The sequence below is a fragment of the Pygocentrus nattereri genome, chromosome 7 (assembly GCF_015220715.1).
Source record: "Pygocentrus nattereri isolate fPygNat1 chromosome 7, fPygNat1.pri, whole genome shotgun sequence".
Taxonomy (NCBI): Eukaryota; Metazoa; Chordata; class Actinopteri; order Characiformes; family Serrasalmidae; genus Pygocentrus; species Pygocentrus nattereri.
Genome location: NC_051217.1, coordinates 16,454,220 through 16,479,397, shown reverse-complemented (window position 1 = coordinate 16,479,397; position 25,178 = coordinate 16,454,220). Strand labels below are relative to the sequence as shown.

Sequence of the window (25,178 nt, the reverse complement as noted above, 5' to 3'; positions counted from 1 at the left end):
AAGTAGGCTATCAACACAGTGCTAATTAGTGAGATATAAGCTTCCATTACTTGTTAGCTACATTCGCCTCTATAGCTCCAGTGTAAAACTAAAGAAGCAAAATTCTCTTTGTCTAATTGACCACATTTGAAGTAAGGGGTATTTGGGTGTGTATATTTTGGCTGAACCAATGATTTTATAGTCTATTGCTGCCTCCTTACTGAGAAGAGTGTTTGTCAGGCAGACCTCACTGACTGTGTCGGCGATGAAGAAGAATGGTGACTGAATTATAAGATGCAATTTGGGATAATGTGACACATTCTGCATTTGAGACAGAAGATAAGCTGCTCTCCTCGTCTCCTGATGATGCATAGGGCCATGTATGCGAGACGCTCCAGTGGCCACATCTCAAACATTTTGCCTGTGCTGCTTTGTGTTACTGAGGAAGAGAGACTGGTGATCGATGAAGTATGTCAGAGAAATGTGTCTCTCACTTGTTTGCTGGCGAAGGTCTTCATTCAGTTTGGTCTCTTAGTCTTACTGTGTCCCCTGGTCATATACTGTCAGGCAGCAGAGTGAATTTAGTTCTCCTGTGAATAGTCATGTAGCATTGGAGGTGGGGGATTTATGTAGCAGTGCAATACTTTTACAGACATTTTCACAATGCACTATATTAATCACAGTACTTTGTATTTATCTGAAGTTGGAATGAACATGATGCACTAGCAAAACAGTGGAGCCACGTTATGAGTACAGGGCTTGCCGGACCACCAGGTGGTCCAGCCTGTGAGAACTGATGTCTCTTACTGAGACACTGACTGACACCATTGCTGAAACGTGCAAGCTTCACCCAAGACAAACAATATGTGGAGATATACCCTGCTAGAAACAGACAGCGTAGCTGTTTTGATGTTGGTATGCTAGTCAACCAGCATGACTTTGCTGGGGTGACCAAGTAAACCAGAACCAGACCAGCACTAGACCAGCATAAGCCTGCATAAGCCATCTTAGGCCATTTTAGACCCGTTTAGACCAGCATGAAATGATGTTTGCCATTTTTTTCGGCTGGATACACTTTATTTGCCTGTGCTAGCAGCTATAGAACAAGTATTTTTTGCTCATATGGTTACACTCTCAAGAGAAAATGGTAAATCTGCCTCAATTTACACATTATTCTGTGTAAATAGATATTTGTGTGAGTGTGTATGTAGAAATAATTTTGAAGTTTGTTTTTATGAAAATAACAGTCCTAGAGTTTGCTAATCTGATAAAGCTATGAAGAGAGTTAGCTAAATCTCTCTTCACATGTTGAGTGACAGTCGTGGCATGTCAGAGTTAAAATGAATCCAGAGAAAATATGGATTTTAGCCTTTTATTTGATTATTTTATCAGATTATATTCTTCTTCTTCTTCTTCTATTATTAATAATTAACTAACTGACCCTCTAGATGCTGCTGCTGCTGCCGCCGCCACTGCTAATCATAAACTAATCAAATTAACCACTGCTCCACCAATTTTTCCCGTTTTGTACTATAATACTTTATACTAATGCTGATTGTTATCCGGTGTGGACCAGATGAGGATGGGTTCCCCTTCTGAGTCTTGGTTCCTCTCAAGGTTTCTTCCTCCTGCTCTTAGGGAGTTTTTCCTTGCCACTGTCGCCACTGGCAACGCTAATGAACCCGGAATTTTTTTTTCTGTATTGCTGATTTTTCTGTAAAGCTGCTTGGTATAAAGTGCTATATAAACTTTGCTTGGCTGCTTCTTCTTCTTCTTCTTCTTCTTATTATTATTATTATTATTATTATTATTATTATAAGAAGTAGTAGTAGCTGTAGAAGTAGTAATAGTAGTAGTTTATTAGGTTTATTATATCTTGCATGGTAGATTTGTATGATACAAATACCATACAGCCAATTATGGTCCAGCAAAATTAGTTTTGTTTTTAGAGTTCCACATTTGAAAAACATATTAAGAAGGTACAGCATGACAAATCATAACAAACCACTTATTATTATTATTATTATTATTAACATCAACAACAACAACAATAATAATAAGACAGTGGCATAATCCATCCAATCAGCTGCTATGCAGCTTATTCAGTTACTACACACTGATTGTTGCTGTTTGCAGGCTTTATATAATTTAAATGTCTAATTAAAAATACATGCAGTTGTTAATTGTTCTAGAAACATTTATGATAGCAACAATATACTTTGAAAATATGTTGTAATTATGATGGCTATATCACTTTATTGCCCCTAGGTATTATGCACAAGGCTGCTAAAAGAAATCATATTTGTTAGCTCTTTGCCCTTTAGCATTTCTAAAAGGGCATTCTAAAGGGTATAATAGATCTCCAGTGACCTGCATTGTACTTGGGTCACATTACGTAGCCCAAGTTTGAACACCAGAAGCTAAAACACCTAACTATAGATGGCAAATCCATTCCGATCACCATCCTTTAATGCATCCTCTTGAATGAAGAACCTCAATTGCCACTTCAAATCTCCGTCCTTTAATAGACCTCTTAAAGAATGGAGAAGCTCAATTAATCAAACTGCTATAGGAAGCACACAGTAATAAGCGGTTCAAGCTGTGTGTGTCTCTCTGGCCTGACATGGCTCTGCCTTTTGTCTACTACCAAGAGGCAGCTTGTGTGCTATTAGCATCAGGTTGGCTCCCTGAAATTGCTTTCAGTCGGACGTGACTGGGCTACAGAGCACCAGGGGAGGGGAAGAGAGAGTTTCATCCTCAGGTGGATATATTTGCCTCTTTCATGACTCCTTTTTTCAGGGCTTTTTTGGTCCTCAAAGAGTACTTTGAACAGCCTGGGTGTGCATGGCTAACTCTGGATGAATGATCTCTTTTGTGCTGCTGCTATCACTGGACAGACATGTGTCCTCCAGCAGCAGTGGACGCCACTACAAAGCCAAAGTAGTCTAGATGAGCCTTATAAATTAGTTTTAGTATCGCTAACCAGGACGAAGGAAGCAACTATGGCTCTGAACGTTGGCTTTGCAATGCCAATGGGTAAGGATTCCACATAAGAAACCTTATCATTTTATTTCTTTTTTTTTTGTGGCTTATCCTACCTGCTTGATAAGTCTTCCCCATCACATGATGCTACCAAGCTGGGAGCTGGCTAGCATGTAATTCCAGGATTCCAGGCTTTTTAAAATGCTTCTTTCTGAATGGCTACAAATGCAACATCATGCTTACAGGTTAACTTTCACATCTGCACTGAGTGATACTGGAAAGGGAGACCATCCTGAGTGTATATCATAAGTGCATATTCTAGGTTTACAAATACTGGCTATGGCCCATTGTTCCTGCACAATTTATGCCAGCACTATGTGTGGTACTATGGCCAGGCCTGGCATCGGGGTGGGGGTGGGGGGGGTCAACAGTTGAAGCTGTTATAGCTACAAAACGTGGGGCATCATATTAAACCCTATGGATTAAGAATGGGATCTCACTCAATTTCATGTGTGTGTGAAGGCAGACGATCAAATACTTTTGGCAATATGCACTCTCAGAAAATAAAGGTACAACACTGTCACTGGGGCAGTACCCCTCTTGTCACTGTGGTGGTACCCTCAGCGGTACATCTCAGTACTTTTAGTCAGGGAACATAATTGTACCATAATCCATTAAAATGATATTTCCCAAGTTGTACTGATTCCACACACCCCATACACATACAACTTCAGTGGATTATGGTACAGTGAAGTTCCCTGACTAAAGGTACTGAGATGTACCCTTGAGGGTCCCAACCCAGTGACAAAAAGGGTCCCAGTGTCCCAGTGACCGTTTCATATCTTTTTTTCTGAGAGTGTACATTTGGCCGGGCCTGCCTATGGTGATTCCTTTCAACTAGCAAAAAAAAAAATCTGTATCAACAGGCTACAGTCTGTCACCATCACCCCATAAGTGCAGCTATATGATAGATGTTTCTGATAAAATGGCCTGCTAGTGTAAATGCAGGTTAGGTGTTTCAAATTGAATGACAACTCAGTGTACCTACACTACTACTCAGTGTAACTACACTCAGCTTTCACTTTTATACAAAAAAAATCAATTAAAGCCAGAAAGAGAACTCCTACATTTAGAGTCTTTGCCAGTTCTGCCCACTGTCAATATGTGAATATGTGCAATGATTTAATCCAACGGATCAGTTTTCATCCAGTCGGAGAGCTCAGTTGCATCCAACATGCAGACAACGTTACGTTCTGTAGCAATTAAATTAAAGTGGAGAAGCATCTAGCACAGCACAAACTAATGAAATGTCACACTAGAGCTATTGCCCTGGGGCCCAGGAAACACATACACATACAATTCAGACTGTCACTGACTGAGCAGACAGAGAGGTTAGAGTGCACTTTCTGAGCATTTCACCATAGTAACCAGTAAACCCACTGGATATCCAATGTATGTGTAGACATTTCATATTGCTTTTATGACAGACTGCATCATGTACGCTGTGTGCTTTCTGAATTGCACTGGATGAGTGAAGCGGACCTGCATTTAGTTTCGAGAAAATTTATTTTCTTTTGTACTGCATATGAAACTCGGGCAGGAATTAAAGCACCCATGGAAAGAATTCATCCTCTTTCATAATTTCCACTTTGTGCTGCCTCATAATCTGAAATTCAAACGCACTCAAATCATTTTCATGTTTTTCTGCTCATCTTATTACAGTGCTGATATGTAAAATAAATACATATTTTAAAAACTGAAAGAAAAAAAAATCAAATGAAACCAAGGAAAAAGCAATCTAATTCAAACCTGCATTTGTGCTGGAATTATTCCAGTCAGTTATTCTGGTTGTTTTGTGCTGGGAAGCCTTGAGATAAACCTGTGGCAAAACTGAAAAGGGGATTTTAAATAAAGTGTTGGAGGCCTTGGCTAGGGCTTAGGATGGACATGTCCAAATCTAGCTGAAACACTTATGACCTGCGGGGTGCATAGGTTTGTGCTGTTTCTTATTTGCACCTGTGCCATCTGTCCATCCACTGACCAGACCAAAAGACCAGTCATGTTAGATGACCGATCACACTGATCACTTCAGGTAGTTAAGTGAACTTTTAGCCCTTAGCGTTCTTCTGAAATAGTGAAATTTGATTGTTTTGTGTGATCACTGTGACCATATTAAGGGCAGTCAAGATTAATATGCTCTCCACCAAGCTCCACCTTATTTTCTCAGTCCTCCAAGCACTGTGCAGCAACTATTGCTATCCGCCACTGCATCAAGCCTTCAGTTTGTTGTCAGAGCCCGTCCTGTTCGTTACTAATATGAGGTCAATGAAGTCCTCAGGTGAAAAAAAAAAAAAAAAGGTCCTTGGAAGTTTGAAGAAGAGTTTTGTGAGGTTCACAGCTTGGTGATCAGAAAGAACGTGCTAGTTTTATGGGCTCATTTTGCCTGCACATTGTGAGCTTCAGAAAAAAAGGCAAATAAAAATGACCTAAAAAAAAAAAAAAAAAAAAAAAATAAAACAAACATCAGCCAATCTGAATGTAAAGAAATCAGAATTTGCCATAAATAAAAATGATGAGTGATCCATTCCTAATGGAAACCACTTTCAAGCAGATCCTTCACAAATTGCAACACAATATATTATTTGTTTATTTTTTAATCTTAAATATGCTAGTGGACGGAGCGGCTAGTGGATGGAGCAGCATCAATTTATTTGAGACATAATGGCCAGTAAAGTTCATTACAAAATGACACTTAAGATCCTAGTAATCCTAGTAATCCTAATCATCTTAACCTCACTGGGGCAGAAGAAAAGAAGTTTAAACTTCTTACGACTTGCTAACACATGAAAATGTTTAGAGTCCAGGACATTTTGTGTCCAAGAACAGAATTATATAAATATTATTGTTGACTAAAATCCAAGACGATCCATGAAAATCTTGGATGGGTGGCAACCCTAGTACTGTCCACATATGATCGGACCAATCGGGTAAACAGGGCCCAAGTTGCACATAGAATCGCATTTCAATTTACAATGACCGTCCGTTTGAATAGAACATACAACAGAGAAAAACACAACAAACGACAAAACACAGTTCAATTAGACCCATAAACTCTACTTTATTTCTTTGAACCTCAATGCCTCCACACCCCGTTCAATACATTCAGTATATACATTTGGCCAAGAGAGACTGTACAGAAATGTTCTATTAGTGCATACACAGGAGGAAACTTACACCAACACACCATCGCTGCACTCAATAGCTCCACGTAAAGTGACTCGCCTGAGGCAACCGTGTATCATCCAGCACAGATGCGCTCACAATCACACTCACACGAACACACATGCCAACAGAGAAGCCAAAAGAAAAAAAAAAGAGAACTGAGTGAAGCTACATCACCCATACTTATTCTCACTCACACACATTAGAGTAACAGTTGTCTACAGAGAGGGAGACGCCAAAGCAGATGCCAGGATAGAATGAGAGAAAATCATCCTCCATTCCTCATTTATCTCCTTTCTTCTCTAACGCACCTATTCTCTTCTCTTCTGTCTCGTTTTCCCCTCACCTCTTCAGTTGTCTCCATTCTTTTCACCATACTTCGATCCACTTGAACACTACGGCTTCTGCTCTCGGACCATTTTACTCTCATCTCTCCTCTCCACAAGGAGCTCATACAGTTACTTTACAATCCTCTGCTTCATCATATACCTGAACACGCCTCAACCCCGAAGCATCGCTCGCTCAGCAGCAAGTTCAATTCAGGTTAGGGACCTTTATGTAAAAAATTATTTCCTGTTAAAGGAACAGTGCAGTGTTTTTCAACCTAATGTCCTTCTACTTTATCTACTGCTTACGGTGGATTATCATGGATAAAAAGCATTTGCCTGTAAAGAACAGAAAACCTGCTGACTCAGAACTCACTTGTGATAGAAACCTTTGGGCACTTGATGAATTCCATCAATAAGCATTTATTCAAAGCATGCTTACGCGGAACACCAAGACAACAAGTCTTCAGCCAAATATATGTAGAAATCAAGTTGTAAATCTGCATAATGTATTCTTTTGGAGGGTCTAGTTTTCTAGAGGGAAGAATGGTGTAATACTTGTGGAAACAGGTGGAGTTTTCACAGGGTCTTAACTAAACGTGCATGTTTATGTGGAATGGGACTGGAACTGCTTTTTTCCAGCGTCCAACAGTTGGATAAGAACAGCTTCAGTAACTTTCATTCTAAAACCCTATTTGAGTTGGATTAGTTTATCTCCAGAAGGTGCTGTAATTTGAGTGACTACCGATGGTATATTTGCTTTTAACTTGGTACGGATTTGCAATGGCTAATAACGTAATACGTCAGGCACAACTTGCAATTCCTTCATCTTTACGTTCAAAACAGGACTACTGTAATCTATAGTTTTTCCCTAATTAGAAGGAGAATGAAAATTAAACAACTTGAAGGTAGTTCCCGCAGGGCAGTGCAACTACTTTCATGTTGGATGACCGGTGTTAAGCGAATCTACTTTACTATCCTACTGCTATTATATCTGCCATTAACTGGGAGCGTTTTTTTTTTTTCATTTTTTTGGACAAATAAACATTTAATTTTTATCTTAGCACAGATGTAGTTTTGAATTTGTGATAGTCACACATTTCAAATAATTTCTTCATGGAATAAAACATGCAGAGACAAAAACCATCCCCTCTTGTAAAAGACCACCCTCCTTTCCACCCCCCCCCCCCTGAATTAATGTGATATCACTTAAGATCTCTCATCAATCCTTTCATCTTATCCTTTCGTCTTTCATCAATTTATGATGAGGCAGGGCACGCACATCCACAGAGGAGGTGGTTATGTAGAGCTGCAATGCTTTCACTCCTCATTGGTTATGCTTTGGAATGTTTGGTACAGTGTGCATAATGGCCATCAGGGTGGCCAGGTCTGTGATTTTCCTGCCAGCTTGGGGTTAGTTTAAAAAATGCAGGCATGAGAAAACATGACAAAGTTTCAGCTTCTTGAACACAGCTTTTAAGCATATGTTAGGGTAGGATCTTTTTGCTGGACCTGGCAACCCTGTGTACTCTAGAGAGTTTTGAAGTTAATATAACTGAAAAGTGGGACATAATCTTTGGGGACGGACTGATATTTAATTAAAGAAAAGGTAAAAATAAGACTTAAAGCAGCACTGCCATCTACTCCACCAGAAACAGAACTTCTAAGCTAACTTGACACGCTGTGGTGATGGGTGTTAAGATCAGGCCTAATCTTCTAAATGTTGTTGCTAATTGCTGTGGAGTTCTGTTAGAGGGAATGAAATGCTAATTAAAAGAACTAACATGTCAAGAGGCACCATAAATTATTGATCATTCCATAAAGTGCCCCTTGCCCATTTATTTAGATATTTGTAATAGATGGAGTGATACAGACATGGCTGACTGAGATTAGGTTGAAAAGCATTACTGTATTCCTTTGATATACATTCAGAACTCATTTCATCAATGGCACACAGGCCTCTTGCACACAAACACTAAACACGCTCCTTTTTAATAATTCAAAAGCACAAATTCTCTCTGTTCTAGCAAACACAACAGTCCTTCCATTTCCCTTGCGAGACTTAAAGGCCTGATGGACAGCCACTGACTTGTCTAAAAACAGTAGGCTTGTCTCCCTGACCTGCCTCCCTGGCTCTCTCACAGCTACAGCACAAGCACTCGTCCAGGAAAGACACCCAGACCCATCTGATTCTCTTCTTCATGAGGTCTGTGGGGATTTAGGGGTAATTTGAGATGGGGGAGTGCTTCTGCTCAAAACAGAGGCAGACCGGTCATTCTGTACCACTGTAGCTGTACATGGGGGAGCTGGACCAATTTTCAGAAAAGACTGCCATAAGCAACCAGAAGGTAGTTCTGTTTAAACTATACAGAGGGTCTATGAAAAGGGTTTAAAGATAATTTTAATTAGCATCATCCATTTCAGCCTCATCATTTTTACATCTGAAAGACTTTACTATCAATAAAGGCAAACCAAGCCTTTCCATAAGAGGCTTACTCTCAGGCAACAAAGGCAGAATCATGGGCAAAGCCATTGCATAATCTGACTTTATGTCTGTACCACAATCAGGCTGTGCATTATCATCTCTATGGAACACTCACTCAGAAGACCATAAGGTGTTTAAAAAAAAAGCCATTAACAAAAACACTGCTTTTTTCAATAATTTAAATGTGTACGTCGTTTCCACATGAAGCGTATATAAATCAACACAAGTGCTCCCAACTATGTATCTAAAGACAAAATTATGTTCATAGTGTAATGATGTTACAGTACTATGCAAGTCAAAATGGCTATTAGGTACAAGTCATTCACCATTCAGCACTGGAGGCAGGTGGGGAGAGGGTGGGAACCAAGTTTCAAAAATCATATATTTCTGAATCAAAGCCAAAGAAAATGTTCAACCTAAGGGATGGGCAGATGTCAAGAAGCTGTTACTGAGAAAAGGAGAAAATGCAAAAAAGCAGAAACTAAAAAAAAACAAACTAAAAAGCAGAAAATGCAACCAACTTCTAAGACCGAGCTTTGGAAAAAAATATGTTTCTGCAGATTTCTTTGAGAAACGAAAGCATGTGTCCTGTAAAGTCATGTAAGCCGTTAAAAAAAGCAAAGGGTTGACACACTAAGTCCCAAACCCACTTATTTTACCCCTATTCCATGTTTTCAAAGTTGAAATCGACCCTATGAAAAGGGACCCTCAAATAAAAAAAGAACATTACTTCATTAACAGCTACTAGCGCTGCTCTGTAGGCGAGCTTGCCAGTCTGCAGTGACAGCAGAGGAGGGTCAAGTTCAGCTCCTCACTGCTGGGCTTTAGTTACATTTAGGGAATCATATGCCTGCAAAGGCAAAGGAAGCGATGCGATAATTATTAATGTCCGCCCCCAAATCTTAAGTGATATGAAGCTATTCACCAGCATCTTGTTACAACAATCCCGTTTGATCTTAAATGCAATGCAATATTTAAGGTGGAACGGGAAATTTAGCTGGCTAGCTAATGAGACATCAGCAACCTACTAGTTTTTTTTATACTTGTTATGAAGAAAATGACCATAAAACATTGAAACGAAATTAAACTGAGATAATACAGTGGTTATTGTTATTTTTTACGGAGAAAATTCATTTGCAAGTTTGTTGGTTTGCTTGTGCAGCTATCTTGCTGATTTTATCTTGCTGATTGATCGTGCAAAATAGAGGGGTAAGCACTGAAAAGGGTGAAAAGGGATTGGGACCAAAGACTGAAAATTCTGAAAATGTGTTAGAGTTAGTTATTGTGTTTCTTAAGCCTGAAGAAGAAAACTTGTGCTTAATAGCCAGTTGGACTGGAAATGAAATAAATGAGCGGTGGTCACTGATGTCCACACACACAGTACTGTCTATATCCTATTTATTACTTTCTTTGCATTTGGTCTTCAGGTCGCTACTTTCATGCCATCATTCATGAGCAAACAGAAATGAAATGAAGCAGCACTACAAGCACACGCAAGCACCTAAGAAGTGTATTGAGTATTCTACCTCACACACAAACACACACACAAATGCAAAGAACAGAACAGAGAGAACATAAGAGTCTCAGTCACCTTGTCTGGGAGTAAAAACACAGATATTAATAATCATTATTACTCCATAATAAATTACAGTCACAGGACATTCATTGAAAGCAGAGTTTTGGAAAAGAAAAAAAATAATCAGTTTGACATACTGGACTGATTCGCTTTTCACCATGCATTTACAGTATAAGGCATGAACCAAACGTATGTCACTGGCATCACATACGAGTACAGAGTGACTTTACATACAAATGACGTTCATAAAACACCCTCTGGAGAACACAAGTACACGTCAACTTTTGATTGAGTTTAGGCAAGAAAAAAAAAGCAACTGTTCTTAAACCACAGGTACAATTTTGTGGAAATTGATGAGAGGAAGGGAGGGAGCTGGATCAATATCTGCAATCTTATTGTACCTTATCGATCGGCTGATGGGTGAATTAAATTGATTTTTCTGAGGTAGACAATGCAGACATATTTCATTCTCCCCAGTCAAGTGCATCCTAAGCTCGGGGGATTGAATGTAAAGTGGCTCATTTTTAGAAAACTACTAAAAGGTCCTTTTTCACGCTTCGCTGGGCCACACAAGGCAGTTCAGGTCCTCTTTATCATTACAGGACGACTTGGGTCAAATATGTTCTACATTATCTGGAATCTTGGCCCTGTCCAAGTGCATTCAACCAGTGATGTGTGCTTGGTTGCTCAATACACAATCACACAATCTCAATTTTGACAGATCAGAAGAGAATGTTCCTTTCAGAGCAAATGAAGACACTTCAATAATTTGCATTCTCTTGCTCAGAATGAAGGACACTGCATTAATTCAGTTGGATTCTGTTCTGTCATTTCATGATGAAATACCAATTATGATATTCTTCATCATCACCAGTTTAGAACTCATTATATGGATGACAATTACACAATAAGAATCTTATCAGGATGTCCAGATAATCAGAGTGGTGGATTCTCAGGCATCAGCACTAGAGATTAATGTGGTTTCATCAAGACGAAGTACCCCGTACCCATATATCCAGATATTTTTCATTAAAAATGGATTTTTTCTCCTCTGCACTTTGGCCTCCTGTCTATAAAAGAAAACATCTTTTTTGGTCACTGAAAGTTTTTGAAATTTGACATTCAGAAATGAGTTTGCTTGTTGGTTGTTGCTGTCTTGGCTGACGACTGGCTGTCCCTCTGTGCCTGGCATTTTGAGGTTTTTCTTAACGCCTTTATATTGAATTTTACTCTCCATTTTCCTTACACTGTTGTGTGTAGGCATCAAAATCTACTGTGTTCAGGTGCTCTAAAGGGACTCACCATGTTCTTCTTGAAGTGTTTGACATCAGTTATTTATGATGTATTATCACACCCTGCTGGGCCAGCATGCATTTGAGTCATTTTTTCATTCTCATGTGGACAAAGAGATTTTCTTGATACAAAGGATATCTGGATACACGTGGACAATGCCAAAAAACATCCAGTAACATTTCCAGTTCATGTTCTATTGAGAAATATTTGTAATCAAAGTGGGCCAAAAATAGGCAATAAGAAAAAATCTTCCATTTTGGTGTAGTTTGCAATTTAGAAATGACCGCTAAATGAGAGTTTCGCCCAATTTTGAAGCTTCAGTACTGTTATACAAAGGGCCCTTCCAGAGGTCAACATGCCCCCAAACACTGTGGGTTGGTACTGTGAATGTGTGTCAGCATTAAAAACAGCTGAACTTTTTTTACACTCACTCTGGAAATCAGCAGTGCCAGACTCTTGATCAAGGTAACGGTCACTGAAATTTATGTCATTACGTTAATTTTGTGACCTGGATGGTGGCTAGCATTATGAAAAGTACACTGGTACTACAAATGTATTGCACCCCTTCAGTTCATGTCATTCAGGAGTGGCCATTCCACAATGGTTTTGCATGATTTTTTATTACAGTGTGTATGATGCTGGAAAAGAGGACAATCAATGAGGCTAAAGTGTGGGTGCAGGTCTAAGGTTGGGGGCTATAGGTCCATGTGAACAGGCAATGTGAGAAGAGAGGGAGAAGTAACAGTTCTGAGATTAGACAGAGATTTGAGCAGACAAAAGGTGCTAATTAGCCATATTAGTCTGCTCTGTGGTCAGTGTTTGTTGGTTCCATAGTCCACTGAGCTGAGGGGACCCAGACATAGGACGTCTCACCAAAGTGAGGAACATCTTGGCCTGTGAAGACGTCTAGCTTTCACCTGTTTTGCTGTAGTATTACAGTAGCACTGTGTACAAGTAGCCATTCATAAAGACTTCAAGAACACCACATAATCTGTCAACATCAGTCAAGGCATCTATTTCAACAAACTCATTATGTACAATGGTGCAAGACTGGCTGTTGCAATGAAAGACTATATCCATCTGTTTCAGGCCAAATAACATGTTCAAGGGCATCTACACAGCATTTTTAAATGGCTATGTCATTCGTTCTGTGATGAAGTGTTACCAGCAGGCTATAGTGTCCGTATGGCCACAGGGTAGAGGAGGGACATATGCTCGGCTCCTTTGATTGGCAGCTTGCGGCTGGAGTAAAAGTGGACGATTTCTGGCACGCTGTCGAACAGACAACTGTTCTGGCCCAGGATGTACTTATTGTCTTTGGTTCGCGACAGCTTCATATGCATGAAACCTTGGCTGCTCCTGGAAAAGCAGAGAAAAAGAGGGAAATGGTGAGCAAGAGAGGGGAATACATACAGAAGAGCAACCTACTACATTAGAGAAACATAAGAGATGCTTCCATTCAGGTGTACTGCATGATACAATTAAGCTATTCTCGTCCTACCATGGATGTTAACTGGAACTAAACTCTGCATGTATAAAAAGATTAAATAGACCCAGATTACAATTAATACACTGTACAGGTATTAATCAAAATTGCAAGAGAAAATTATTTAAATGACTTTGAAAGGAGGTTCGTCATTGGAATATGGACAGAAGAAGCTTCGATCACAGACTGTTGAACTGGTCAGTGTTTCGAAAGGAACAGTGACTAAAATGACATTTACATTTAGGTCTCATGGAAACATCAGGTAGGAATTAAGGTCGAAACCACACATTCAATGACTGTGATGCTGAAGCACTAATGCAATATGTAGGAAAAAACAGAAGAGCAACTAATCAACCATGAGAAAGTCAATGCAGGACATGATCGGAGAGCAAAAACTGTCTGTCCACAATTACATAAAGAGGGATATTCTAGGAGACCAGCAGTGAATAAACACCACATTATAAAGATGAATGCACAGTTCAGTGGGGTGATGCCTGGTTTTGATGTAATGATGGTCACCAACCATGCCAGGTTGTAGTTCCTAATACAATCTGCCACACCTGCTCCAGCAAATTTACTTCTTCAGAAGTCCTGGACTGACTTGATCTAATGCATTAGTGTTAAAAGAGGGCAGGCCAATCATATTAGACACAGGTTGGAAATAAACTCTGCAGAATATGAGATCTTCATGAGAAATGTTGGTGACCAATGTAAATAATACCCTATGGACAGTTACCAGATCTCAACTCAACCGAAACCCTATGGAAGATTTTGGACTGACGTGTTAGCTGCTTTCCACCACCACCATCATTCAAAACAATAATTCAGGGGATTTCTTTTGGAAGAAAAGTGTTCCATCCCTCCAGCACTGTACCAGGGACTTAAATTCCAGTAGATCTTATACCAAGGTGCACTGAAGCTGTTCTTATAACTCAGTGGCCTCTTCCTGGAGATTGATTCTCCTACAGAGTTTAGTTCAAACCTGTATCTAACATGCTCCCCTCCCCTTAACTAACGCCAATGCATCCGATCCAGCCAGTCAAGGAAAGAAGTTAGCTGGAGCAGGTGTGGCATCTTGCAGTTGGATCTAGACTCTACAGGAAGGTCAATCTCTAAGACCTGGGTTGGTGACCAATGTGACACTCATGGTGTCCCATGAACTAACTTTTTAATTTGTCACTCATCTGTATTTAAATATGCAGTAAAACTGTTACCAGTCAGCTTTTGTTTTTTAACTTCCATGACTGATTAATAGATTGAAGCATGATAAAACAAATTTAAATGCTTTGAAAACACTGCAGCTATAATGTAATCATGCCAAAAAAGCTTCTTTGAAGTTCAACTGAAAAAGGGAGAATGCATAGCAAAAAGATTAAGAAGAGCTAAAGGGGGAAAAAAAGCCGCTGATTAGATCTTAGTGGCTAGAGTGCTTGAGGAATTGCAGTTCATTTGGAAACAGATCACGATAGGTAGGAAAGGTACGGGCAGAGGAGTTCTGCCTTAATGAGGGAGCCAGTGCAGCCGGTTAAGGCGAGAAATCGTCACCGGTCTGGTAAATTTAAAAACGCAAATTAAGAGCTCGTCCGCCGAACGGCTCTGCTGGAGAGGGAGCTGCGTCTTGTGTTTCCATAACCCAATTAGAGAGCAGTGATTTCAGTGTTTTACTGTAGTGCTCTTAAGGCAGCTCTGATTGCAGTGTAGTGTGGTCTATGTGGCTGCTCAGGAGGTTTAACTGAATGAAAAATGCTGCTGAAGGAAAGCCATTTGCTTCCTGGGGATAATGCTGCGAGCGAGGTGTTCATGACACCGGCGTTTGATCACCAAGATAGCAGCAAAACACGGCAAAAAAGTCCTCAGGAGCCTGTTCATCAGTGGGTGCTACACAAACACATGCTTTAAAAAAGGAGAATGTTCTGTGAAAGTGACACAGAGCTGATGGATGAAAGGATTTTATCCTTTCTCCATCTGCTTGTGCCTTAAAGGCCCATATTATACATTCTTCTTGAACTCGATTCATTTTACATTTGATAATTCATGTTTGGGGGAATTTATGTACCAATAAGTCATGCTTCATTTTTACATAACTATTTTTTGAAGCTGACTTGAAAGTTTTTAGCTTTTAAGTCTAATACAGATGTGTGTAAAAGTTTAAAAGCCTCCAGTCAAATTACGTTTTGTTGATTTTCTAAGGTAAAAATAAGCTAACGTTCTCTCACAGTATGGAGCTTTCACATGACATTGTTCAGCACATTTTAGTGAAAAAAAAAGTTTAACATATTAGAAAAATATATATATAATATCAAATGTGCCATGACTTTTGCACAGGTCACATTTTATCTTTTATTTTAGGTTTTCTATATATTGATCAGCACTAGTCCTGGGCACTGTTCAAGTCTACTGCAGATAGAGTGCAACACTACTGGGTATATTCAATTAAAGGTTATTCCATCTCTCACTTATCTGCTAATTGCATTGGCAAAGAACACTCCAGGCTTTCACCAGTGTATTAGGTGATGAGGACCATGGACTGTGCAGGTCACCGTGCATGACTGCAGTCAGTGGTAGGTTAAATAATACACAAGGACTTCATTACACCACAAGAAGCTTATATGCATGCTAGTAAGTATAATGCCTTTCACAGAAACACAAAGATTAAGAACCTTGAGTTTTATCTAAATACCGCCCCAATTTTTGAACCCCTTAAGGATCTTTTAATCCATAATCCCATATTCCTGCTGCACTAAACACTTTAAATAAAAAAATAACGTCGATCTAAGATATGAACAAGCTAACTGCGTTGTTTTCCAGTTGTTAGCCTTCACAGTCATGTGATTGTAATAAAACAAAAAATCCTTTTTTTTTCTTTTCTATTTACTGACAGAGGTCTTTAAGACTTAAGAGCTACGAACCATTGACCAGTTAGGAAGCAAGACAGCTAGTTGGCCAGTTTAGTCACTTTTAATGTATGCTTAATTGCAAGAAAGCGAAGTTCATGAACACATTTTAAGTCATCTTGTCAAAGCCAGATGCAATTATTTAAATGGCAATAAATCAACATTTTCAACAAATGTTATGACTGTAATACGCCAATTAGGATCACTTTCCTGTGACACTACATCAGGATTGTCTGATCTTTGATCTGTCTTTTTATTTTTATTTAACATAACATGTAATAGTGTAATTCATCACCAAGTTACATAAAGGTGCAGTAATGATAATCAATAATGACTGACTGTAGACAGGCCTGGTGTGATTTTGGACAAAATGTACAAATCATTAAAAAGCTAACATAAGCTAGCTCTGTCTGTCTCTCTGTCTGTCTGTCTCTCTGTCTGTCTCTCTGTCTGTCTGTCTCTCTGTCTGTCTGTCTCTCTTTCTGTCTCTGCAAGTAAACTACAGTAACAATAAATAAGACCACAACTGTCTATATCCTACAATAGACAATATGTGGGGGTACTCTAAGAAAACTGACAAAAAGCAACATTAACCGCTACTGGATGCGAATTCCTTTTTAAAGTTCAAATGAACTGAAGGGTAAATGAAGCTAAGAAAGACCCTTTAGTGATTTACCTTTCTTGGCCTTTGTCTCAGAATGAAATATTACTTTTTTCACGTTGCACTAATTCAGCATGATTCTGTTTCAGAGGACATCATCTCAGTGCAATCATTTGATGTTTAAGCAAGTGTATTTGACTCTGCAGGAGCTGTGTATCTGTAATTACAATCGCCTTCAGCCACACTCGCCATGAAATATAAATAAACTCCTCCATCACATCCATCCATTTAAACTCATCCCTCCCCTCTGGCTCGCTTGATTAGCTGGCCATCATTAACTGAAGCTTCATCATGAGAGGCCATTTCAGCAACCGCAGGCCGCCGTGAGGCTCTTAAACGTGGTCAGCAGAGGGAGAAGCGCTATAAGGCTAAAAGCACTTTTCCAAAGCACCTTTGATTAATCTCTCCATCACGGCAGAGAGAGGGAGAGAGAGAGACAGAGTGAGAGAGAGGGAGAGAGAGAGTGAGAGAGAGAAACAGAATGAGAGAGGGAGGGAAAGAAGGGTGGAGAGAGAGAAATGGAGAGAGGGAGGGAAAGAAGGGTGGAGAGAGAGAAATGGAGAGAGTGAGAGAAAGAAAGAGGCAGAGAGAGAAAAGAGAAATGGACAGTGAGTGTGTGTGTGTGTGAGAGAGAGGGGAGAGAGAGAGAGAGAGAGAGAGAGAGAGAGAGAGAGAGAGAGAGAGAGAGAGAGAGAGAGAGAGAGAGAGAGATGCATAGGGTTGAAAGACAATAGGGTTGAAAGAAAACCCCAAATACAGCACTATGGAGATTTTTTTTAGTGCTGGATTTCTATCCTATTTTTCCCAGAGGAATTTGAGTGGCCATGTAGTGGCTTATCTCTTCTGGAAAACACAAACAAAGCAAAAAACACAATTTATCAAGATCGCCGATAAGCAAGACATGCCGGCAATCATTCTGGACGAGACTGATGCTACGGTGGCGTTATCTTCATGTTCTTTAATTGGGTCTTTTTTCCCCCCGCTCTGGGATTCATTTCACGTCTGAGATTTGTATAAGGGGGCTTCGCAGTACAAGACACTGACTTGTACCTCACAATCCCCTGAGCAGGAGGGTTTGCTTATCTTTAGCCATTCAGTTCTTTGTGCGACAACACTTCAGCTGCCCTTCTCCTCACAGTAAAGCTACTGCGCTGGACTGGGCTGTGGCAAGGGAAGCGATAGAACAAGCCTATTTATAGCTTCTAAATACAGACATGATCAGCTGGATATTAATCTGTCTCTTGAGCTCATCATGCATTTCATCACCAGAGCACACCAGTGGAAAATCACTTCTTTCCATAATGGAAACTGAATAGGCAATGAATAAACTGTTTGCACTGAGTCCTCAGGAGGTAATTCATCAGTGGACAATAAATGTTTTATTAGCCACATTTCCAAGTTCACCTGAACATACACAAGCTTTAATAAATGAACTGATGGGCTCCTAAAGAATTCAATATGAAATAAAAAATGGACAAGAGTATGGTCAAAATTCATGCTTCCAGGAGGCTGCTACTGTTTTTAGTTATGTGATGTATTTTTGTCCATGTTTAAAGATGGCAGTGTGCAAAGCAATGCCAGTAACCACATATGTAAATCAATCAGAGATTAGCTAAAGGGGCATGCCAGTCTAAAACTAGCCTTTAATATGCTGTAATGTTGTGTAATATTGTGTGGCGCATCCTCATAGTTTGACACAATTCATAGTTTTGTGACTTTTCTGTGTTTTTATCTATAACAATAAATCCAGTGTTTAAGAACATCTAATGTATAACTGCTAATTCCCCAACCGATGACTCGGAAGACTGGCGCCCAGACGGCTTGTCACATAGCAACGAAGACAACAATCTCACCTAGACAGTAGATAGCGAAATGGCAAAGAGGAAGATTTAAGATGAACATAGACAACTTGGTGACAATTGGACATATTTGTGTTTATAAACACTCCAGTTAGTTTATTCTGCAATAAGAAACGGTCAAACACTAAAAAAAGCTGCGAAACTGAAGATTCTTGTTCGAATCTTGTTCCACCTTAAATGGTGGATCAGTTATGTTCAGGCATCTCAGGCACCATTTAAGGTGGAAGAGCAAATTTGTAACAAGAAGCTGGTGAATGAGAAGAGACTTCAGCCTCATAAAAAGTCAAATGCCAAGAGACATTTTATAAGAAACTATTCTACTTTTAAGGAAAAGTTTCCTGCTGGAGATGTGAGAAAAGCGGCTGTAGCTGAGCTAAAGCTTAAAGTGAGGCTGCATTTTCATTTATATCATACTTTTTAGCCAATACTTCGACTTTAGCACATTTTGAGACATATTTACAGCCAAGACATAAGATATTGTGGCTTCCCTGGTGGTGTGATTATTATGGAATGGACAAAATTGCTCTAAAATTCGGGTTGGTGACTCCTGATATAGGGTATGATGGAAAAGTTTTCATTATTTCTTAACTCCATTAGACTTGCAGCTCCTGTGCATAGCTACAGAAGTAAACTTCAGACACTAAGTATATCTTGGCTGATCCACTGCATTAGGGTAAAGTGATAACTGGATAAACTATCACGAGTCCTTCTCTACTCACAGAAACCTCCGTCTTTATATCTGTATAAAAAGAGTCGTAATAAACTGATGTTAGGTCTGTTTGAAGAGACGAACTGATTTCCAGTTGATCTTTCTTCTGTGAGTAAAACGCCTCTTTAGTATAGGATAAAATGTGAACCTGTGTGACAGTCAAAGCCTTCATCTTAATGCAAAGCACTTGGTGACAGTGTTGTGGTGACATTAATATTTTAGTCGGCTCTGACATTAAGCATTTACACCTAAAGGTCTCTGTGGATACGATGTGTCTTTATGTAGGGTTCTGACTGATAGAGGCTGAGGTTTCCACCTGCAGCTTGATTAATCATTCAGCACTGCACTACTGGAATACTGACACATACAGCACAGCCTCACACAGTAGAGTGAGTTCACCTTTTTTTACAAGGCCAGATTCAACCTGACATCAGTGCCATTAATATCCAGGGGTGAACTGGGACAATTAGAGAAAATAGCCCTTTATTTCAGGCCATCAATATCAGAATCTGGTGCAAAAAGGAGGGGAAATAAATAAATAAATAAATAAATAAATAAATAATGTCTGAGATTTTCTGCTGCTGGAACAAAATCTCCTCCTTTACATTATTTATTTATATTAAATAATTTTAAAATATCAGTTGGCGATAACACCGCATGAACATTGTCCAAAATTACTTAGAAAAAAGTAAATTCTTTTAAGTTAAGAAAGCTTTTTTCCCTTCTTCTTATATAAATACACAAACACACTATGTGGCCAAAAGTATGTGGACACCAGTCTTAATTATAGAATTCAGGTGTTTGTCACAACCACTGCTAACAAGTGTAAACACTGGCAGTAAAATGAGTCATACTGAGGAGCTTGATGACATTAAATGTGTAACTTTTTCTTGTTTGTTCGCTGCTAGATCTGCCCCGGTCAAGTGTAAGTTGCCAAATGCAAGTTGCCAAAATCTGCCAAATGTTGAACTGCATAAAAATCTGCTATCATATGTTGTCTCACTCGCTACAGAGTTCTAAACTACTTCTGAAAGCAACATCTGCACAAGGACTGCCCATTAAAAGCTTTTTGAAATGGGTCACTGCAGTTCATTGCATCAGCTGGAGTGGAGTAAAGCACCACCACTGGACACTGGACAGTGGAAACATGTTCTCTGAAGTGATGACTCACCCTTCAATATCTGGAAGTCTAACAGACTAATCTGGGTTTGGTGGATGACAGGAGAAGCTACCTATCGGAATGCACAGTGTCAACAGTAAAGTTGGCGGTGGAGGGATAATGAGGCCGTTTTTCAGGGTTTGGGCTCTTCAGTTCCAGTAAGGGGTATTGTTAGTGTTACCGCATACAAAGCCATTGCAGATAATTATATGCTTCAAACTTTGTGGCAACAGTTGGGGAACCGGGGAAGATCTTTCTCTGTTTAAGCATGACTGAGCCCCTGTGCACAAAGAGAGGTCCATAAAGACGTGGTTTGATTAGTTTGCAGAGGAACTCCAGTGGCCTGCACAGAGCCCTGACCTCAACCTCCTGAACACCTGTGGGATGAATTGGAATCTTGATTGGCCAGGCTTTCCCATCCAACATCAGTGCCTGACCTCACAAATGCTCTTTTGACAGAATGAGCAAAAACATCCCACAGAGGCAAAAAACTTGCAGATAGCCTTCCTAGAAAAGTGGGCTGTCCAGACGAAGGGGGGCAACTCCATATTATTGCTCATGGTTTCATGTTTTTTTTCGAATAGGATATCTAACATTACGTGAGTATGACTGTGTCCAAATATTTTTTGGACATATTTATACATACACAGACATACACATTGCTCCAGGTTGTTCAGACTTCCTGGATGATGCTTGTGGACTGTAATTTCCAAATAATGCCACATATTTTTGCTTGGATTAGACTTGGCCACAGTAAAACATTCTCATTATTGTTAAATCAATCCTGTGTCGCTCTGTGTCCTGATTAGTGTCCTTCTGGAAAGGTTTCTAGGTAGAGGCCAATTTGTAAGACAAGTTTGTCCTCGTATGGACAGTATCTTTCAAGTGTGTGAACTAGGAGCCGTCACAGCATAGGAGTTGAATACTTATGCAAACAGAATTTTTCAGTTAGTAATTTTGGTCACAAAATATTTTCTAATATAGAACCAAAATCACTAAATCAATCAGCATTTTAAAGTAACATAACACAACACAAAACATCATATGCTTTGAATGTCTGTATTTAATGTAGTATGGACAAAATATGTTTGTCATCTGATGTCAGCTTTGTCCTAACATAATACCAGAATTAGCAGAAATTAAACAAATTGACAAATATATAACAGAGAGAAATATTTATTTACTGTCTGTGTTTTTTCAGTTTTTCTTTCACTGCAGGACTTTGTGTTATTTGTGAACACAGAATAAATAAGGAATGGGTTTTAAATTGGACTGCAATGTTAAGTGAGTAGTAAGGCAGAGTCGAGCTCAAGACAGAATCACAGCCTCCTTAATGTGACACAGCACAAACACTACAAACTACAAATGTACACTGAGTGTGAATGTAATCAGTATCCTGCAGGAATTTTCATTTCCTACTAATATTACAAAATATAGCTAATCTATTTCAATGTTAACTGACAGAGATTACTTAAAATACAACGTGTAACTCAGTAACTGCATTTACTTTATTCAGGTAGGCTTTGACGCTGCAGGAGTGTGTCATTCAACACCCCTCCCACCACTCCCTCCATCTCTCCACTTGCGAGAGGTGACTGGCTTGGTTCACGGTCATGTAGTCTTTACTAAATGTCAGAGCAGCCGAAACTAACTAGGGGGCTGTCGCCTGCAGAAACATAAATTTCTTGCCGCAGCCACAGGGGTGCGAGAGAGAGAGAGAGAGAGAGAGAGAGAGAGGAAAAGAGAAGGATAATGCAGAGACAGATAATATAGCAACACTATAAAGAGTGCACCAGAGAGAGAGAGAGAGAGAGAGAGAGAGAGAGAGAGAGAGAGAGAGAGAGAGAGAGAGAGAGAGAGAGAGTGTGAGTATGTATGGTGAATTTATGACAGATGAGACAGAGACAAAGCGAACCCAAAAAACCAAAGTCTCCTTGGAAAGGAGCATATAGGAACTCTTACCGCAAAGTAAGCCTAAGGGGGCAGTCATGGGCTGGAGGTTAGGGAACCAGCCTCGTGACCGGAAGGTCGCCAGTTCGATCCCCAGAGCCGACAGCACATGACTGAGGTGTCCTTGGGCTGCCCACCGCTCCGGGCAAATGTGCTGACTGCCCCCTAGTGTATATGTGCTCACTAGTGTGTATGTGGTGTTTCACTTCACGGATGGGTTAAATGCGGAGGTGAAATTTCCCCGTTGTGGGACTAATAAGAGTCACTTAATCTTAATCTAAGACATAAATACTGTATATATACCGTCAAATATATGCATTAATTAAACATCCGTGGTCTGGTAGCTACGTGAAAATTAGCTAACATCCTCTACAGGAACGTTCAATAAATATAATATGTTATATTTAATATAATTAAACTCAAATATGGCATTTTTATGCTAATTTTATGACTGTGTTAGTTCTCTTGTCTCTACAATAGCTGCCACTTTAAAACTTCAATGTTGTGTGCTTTGGCAATATGCTTGATTGATTCAAGAGTTTTTAATATCTGCCAAAAAAGGTGTCTTGATCTGGACTGAGTGAAGATTCTATACGAGGGGTTTCATATATTTACATATATTCGCTTAAATCTAACCCACAAATATTTCTTGTGTTTCTGTGGTTAAATATTTACACCTGACATGTAGATTTGCTTCAAACACAGGACATGAGCCACATTATATAAAATCAGCTTAGACTGATGCTTACAATGTGTTTATATATATATATATATATATATATATATATATATATATATATATATATATATATATATATATATATATATATATATATAGAGAGAGAGAGAGAGAGAGAGATGAAATGTGGTAGATAAAAGGTTATATCTAAAATGTGCAGTAAGACCTTAAAAAGGAATTAGAATTAGAAGAATTTACAACCATTTGTCACTGTGAAATTAGTCCTCTACATTTAACCCATCCGTGCAGTGAAACACCCACATACATGCACACTAGTGAACGCACAGACTAGGGGGCAGAGAACACACTTGCCCGGAGCAGTGGGCAGCCCTATCCACGGTGCCCGGGGAGCAATTGGGGGTTAGGTGCCTTGCTCAAGGGCACTTCAGTCACGGACTGTCAGCCAAGGGGATCGAACCTGCAACCTTCCGATCACAGGGCTGGTTCCCTAACCTCCAGCCCATGACTGCCCCAGGAAGGTTGTCCACTACTGATATAGATAATCAGGCTGACACTTCTTCCAGCACACCCTGCCAATTTACTGCTGAAATAATTAACCCTAAAATCCCCTCATTAATTCTCCAGGAAGATGAAGCGTCTCAGTGTTCAGGCACTGATCAACAAAATACCAATTCTTAACCTTCACCCTCTCATAACACTGCAGACTGTTCCTAAGTAGTGTAGCATCCTCCTGACCTGTAAACATGGCTGTAACATCATCAGCATGAGCAAAAAGTAGAGACAGTTATACTAAAAGTGTTACCCATCTCAGTGTTGATACTCCTAAGATATATATTAGAGTTCAGAGGCAAAGCTTTATAACTGTGTAATACCATTTTCACACTGAAGAGAGAGAAGAAGAGAGGAAGAGAAAGAGAGAGGAAGAGAGGAAGAGAGGAAGAGAGAGAGAGAGAGAGAGAGAGAGAGAGAGAGAGAGAGAGAGAGAGAGAGAGAGAGAGAGAGAACCCTGATTTACATTTCTGAAGCACGTCAGCAAAACACAGCATGAAACCAAGTGGGAAGGTTATCTGAAGGAACGAAGGAAGAAAGTATAGATGGATGAAGAGAGAGGAAATTCATTAAAAGAGGTGTGTGCGGAGTGGAGGTGGGTAAGAGGTGATGGATATTTCCACCAGAGAAAATGCTGAGTGAGCAGAAGAGCAGAGAGGTAAGTCATAACCTGAAGGTGAAGTGAGTGTATTATGTGCACCATTTGACCAGCCATTTCAGAGTAACGCTTAAAAATATCATGATATACAGCATAAGTGCAGTAGGAGCCAAACTATACCTCACCTTACTGCATTTCTACACAAAACAATCAAGATATATACTTTACATCTAACCTACATTGTTATTTTTATTTTTATAGTTATATACTGTCATAAATATTATAGGCATACTGTTCACATTTATGGTTTCACAGGTGAAGTTCACTGATTGTCTAACATTTCTGCAATTAAATATGCAAGATGTAAACAAAGTCATCCAGAGTGCTTTAATGTGAAATGTTCCATTCTACAGTGAGAATTGTTCAGAGCAGTAGTGATAGGAGCTGGATGTCTTATGAGATCAATGGCTCTGAAAGCTACATCACTAAAGGTTCGTACGTGGAATGGTTATGAATACGCTGCCTGATGCATGTGACACTGTTTTTGACAGTTTTGAGAAAAGGTTTTTTTTTTTTTTTTTTTTTAAACTTTTTAACCCATGTAGGGCCATGCATGCGGACAGGCACATGTAAGGTGTCATAAGGCAAAATTGTTCCCAAATTGTTCCCAGATTAAACACTATTTTATCCTCAATATTACATATACGGTTTAAAATACACATGTAGGCTTACTGGTTGTTTTGGATAGTA

The 25,178-nt window shown here is 39.5% G+C and overlaps 1 protein-coding gene across 4 annotated transcripts in view; it reads right to left on the bottom strand.

The window, feature by feature from the left end:
- Positions 1–6,059: 6,059 nt before the first annotated feature.
- Positions 6,060–25,178, bottom strand: part of zgc:158464 (uncharacterized protein LOC791139 homolog) — a 192,117-nt gene continuing 172,998 nt past the window's right edge. For all 4 annotated transcript variants that reach the window (XM_017703961.2, XM_017703877.2, XM_037539956.1 and 1 more), the window contains one exon: positions 6,060–13,222. In XM_017703961.2, the coding sequence (XP_017559450.1) occupies positions 13,036–13,222 (187 nt within the window). In that variant the 3' untranslated portion in view covers positions 6,060–13,035. The remainder of the gene's footprint in view (positions 13,223–25,178) is intronic.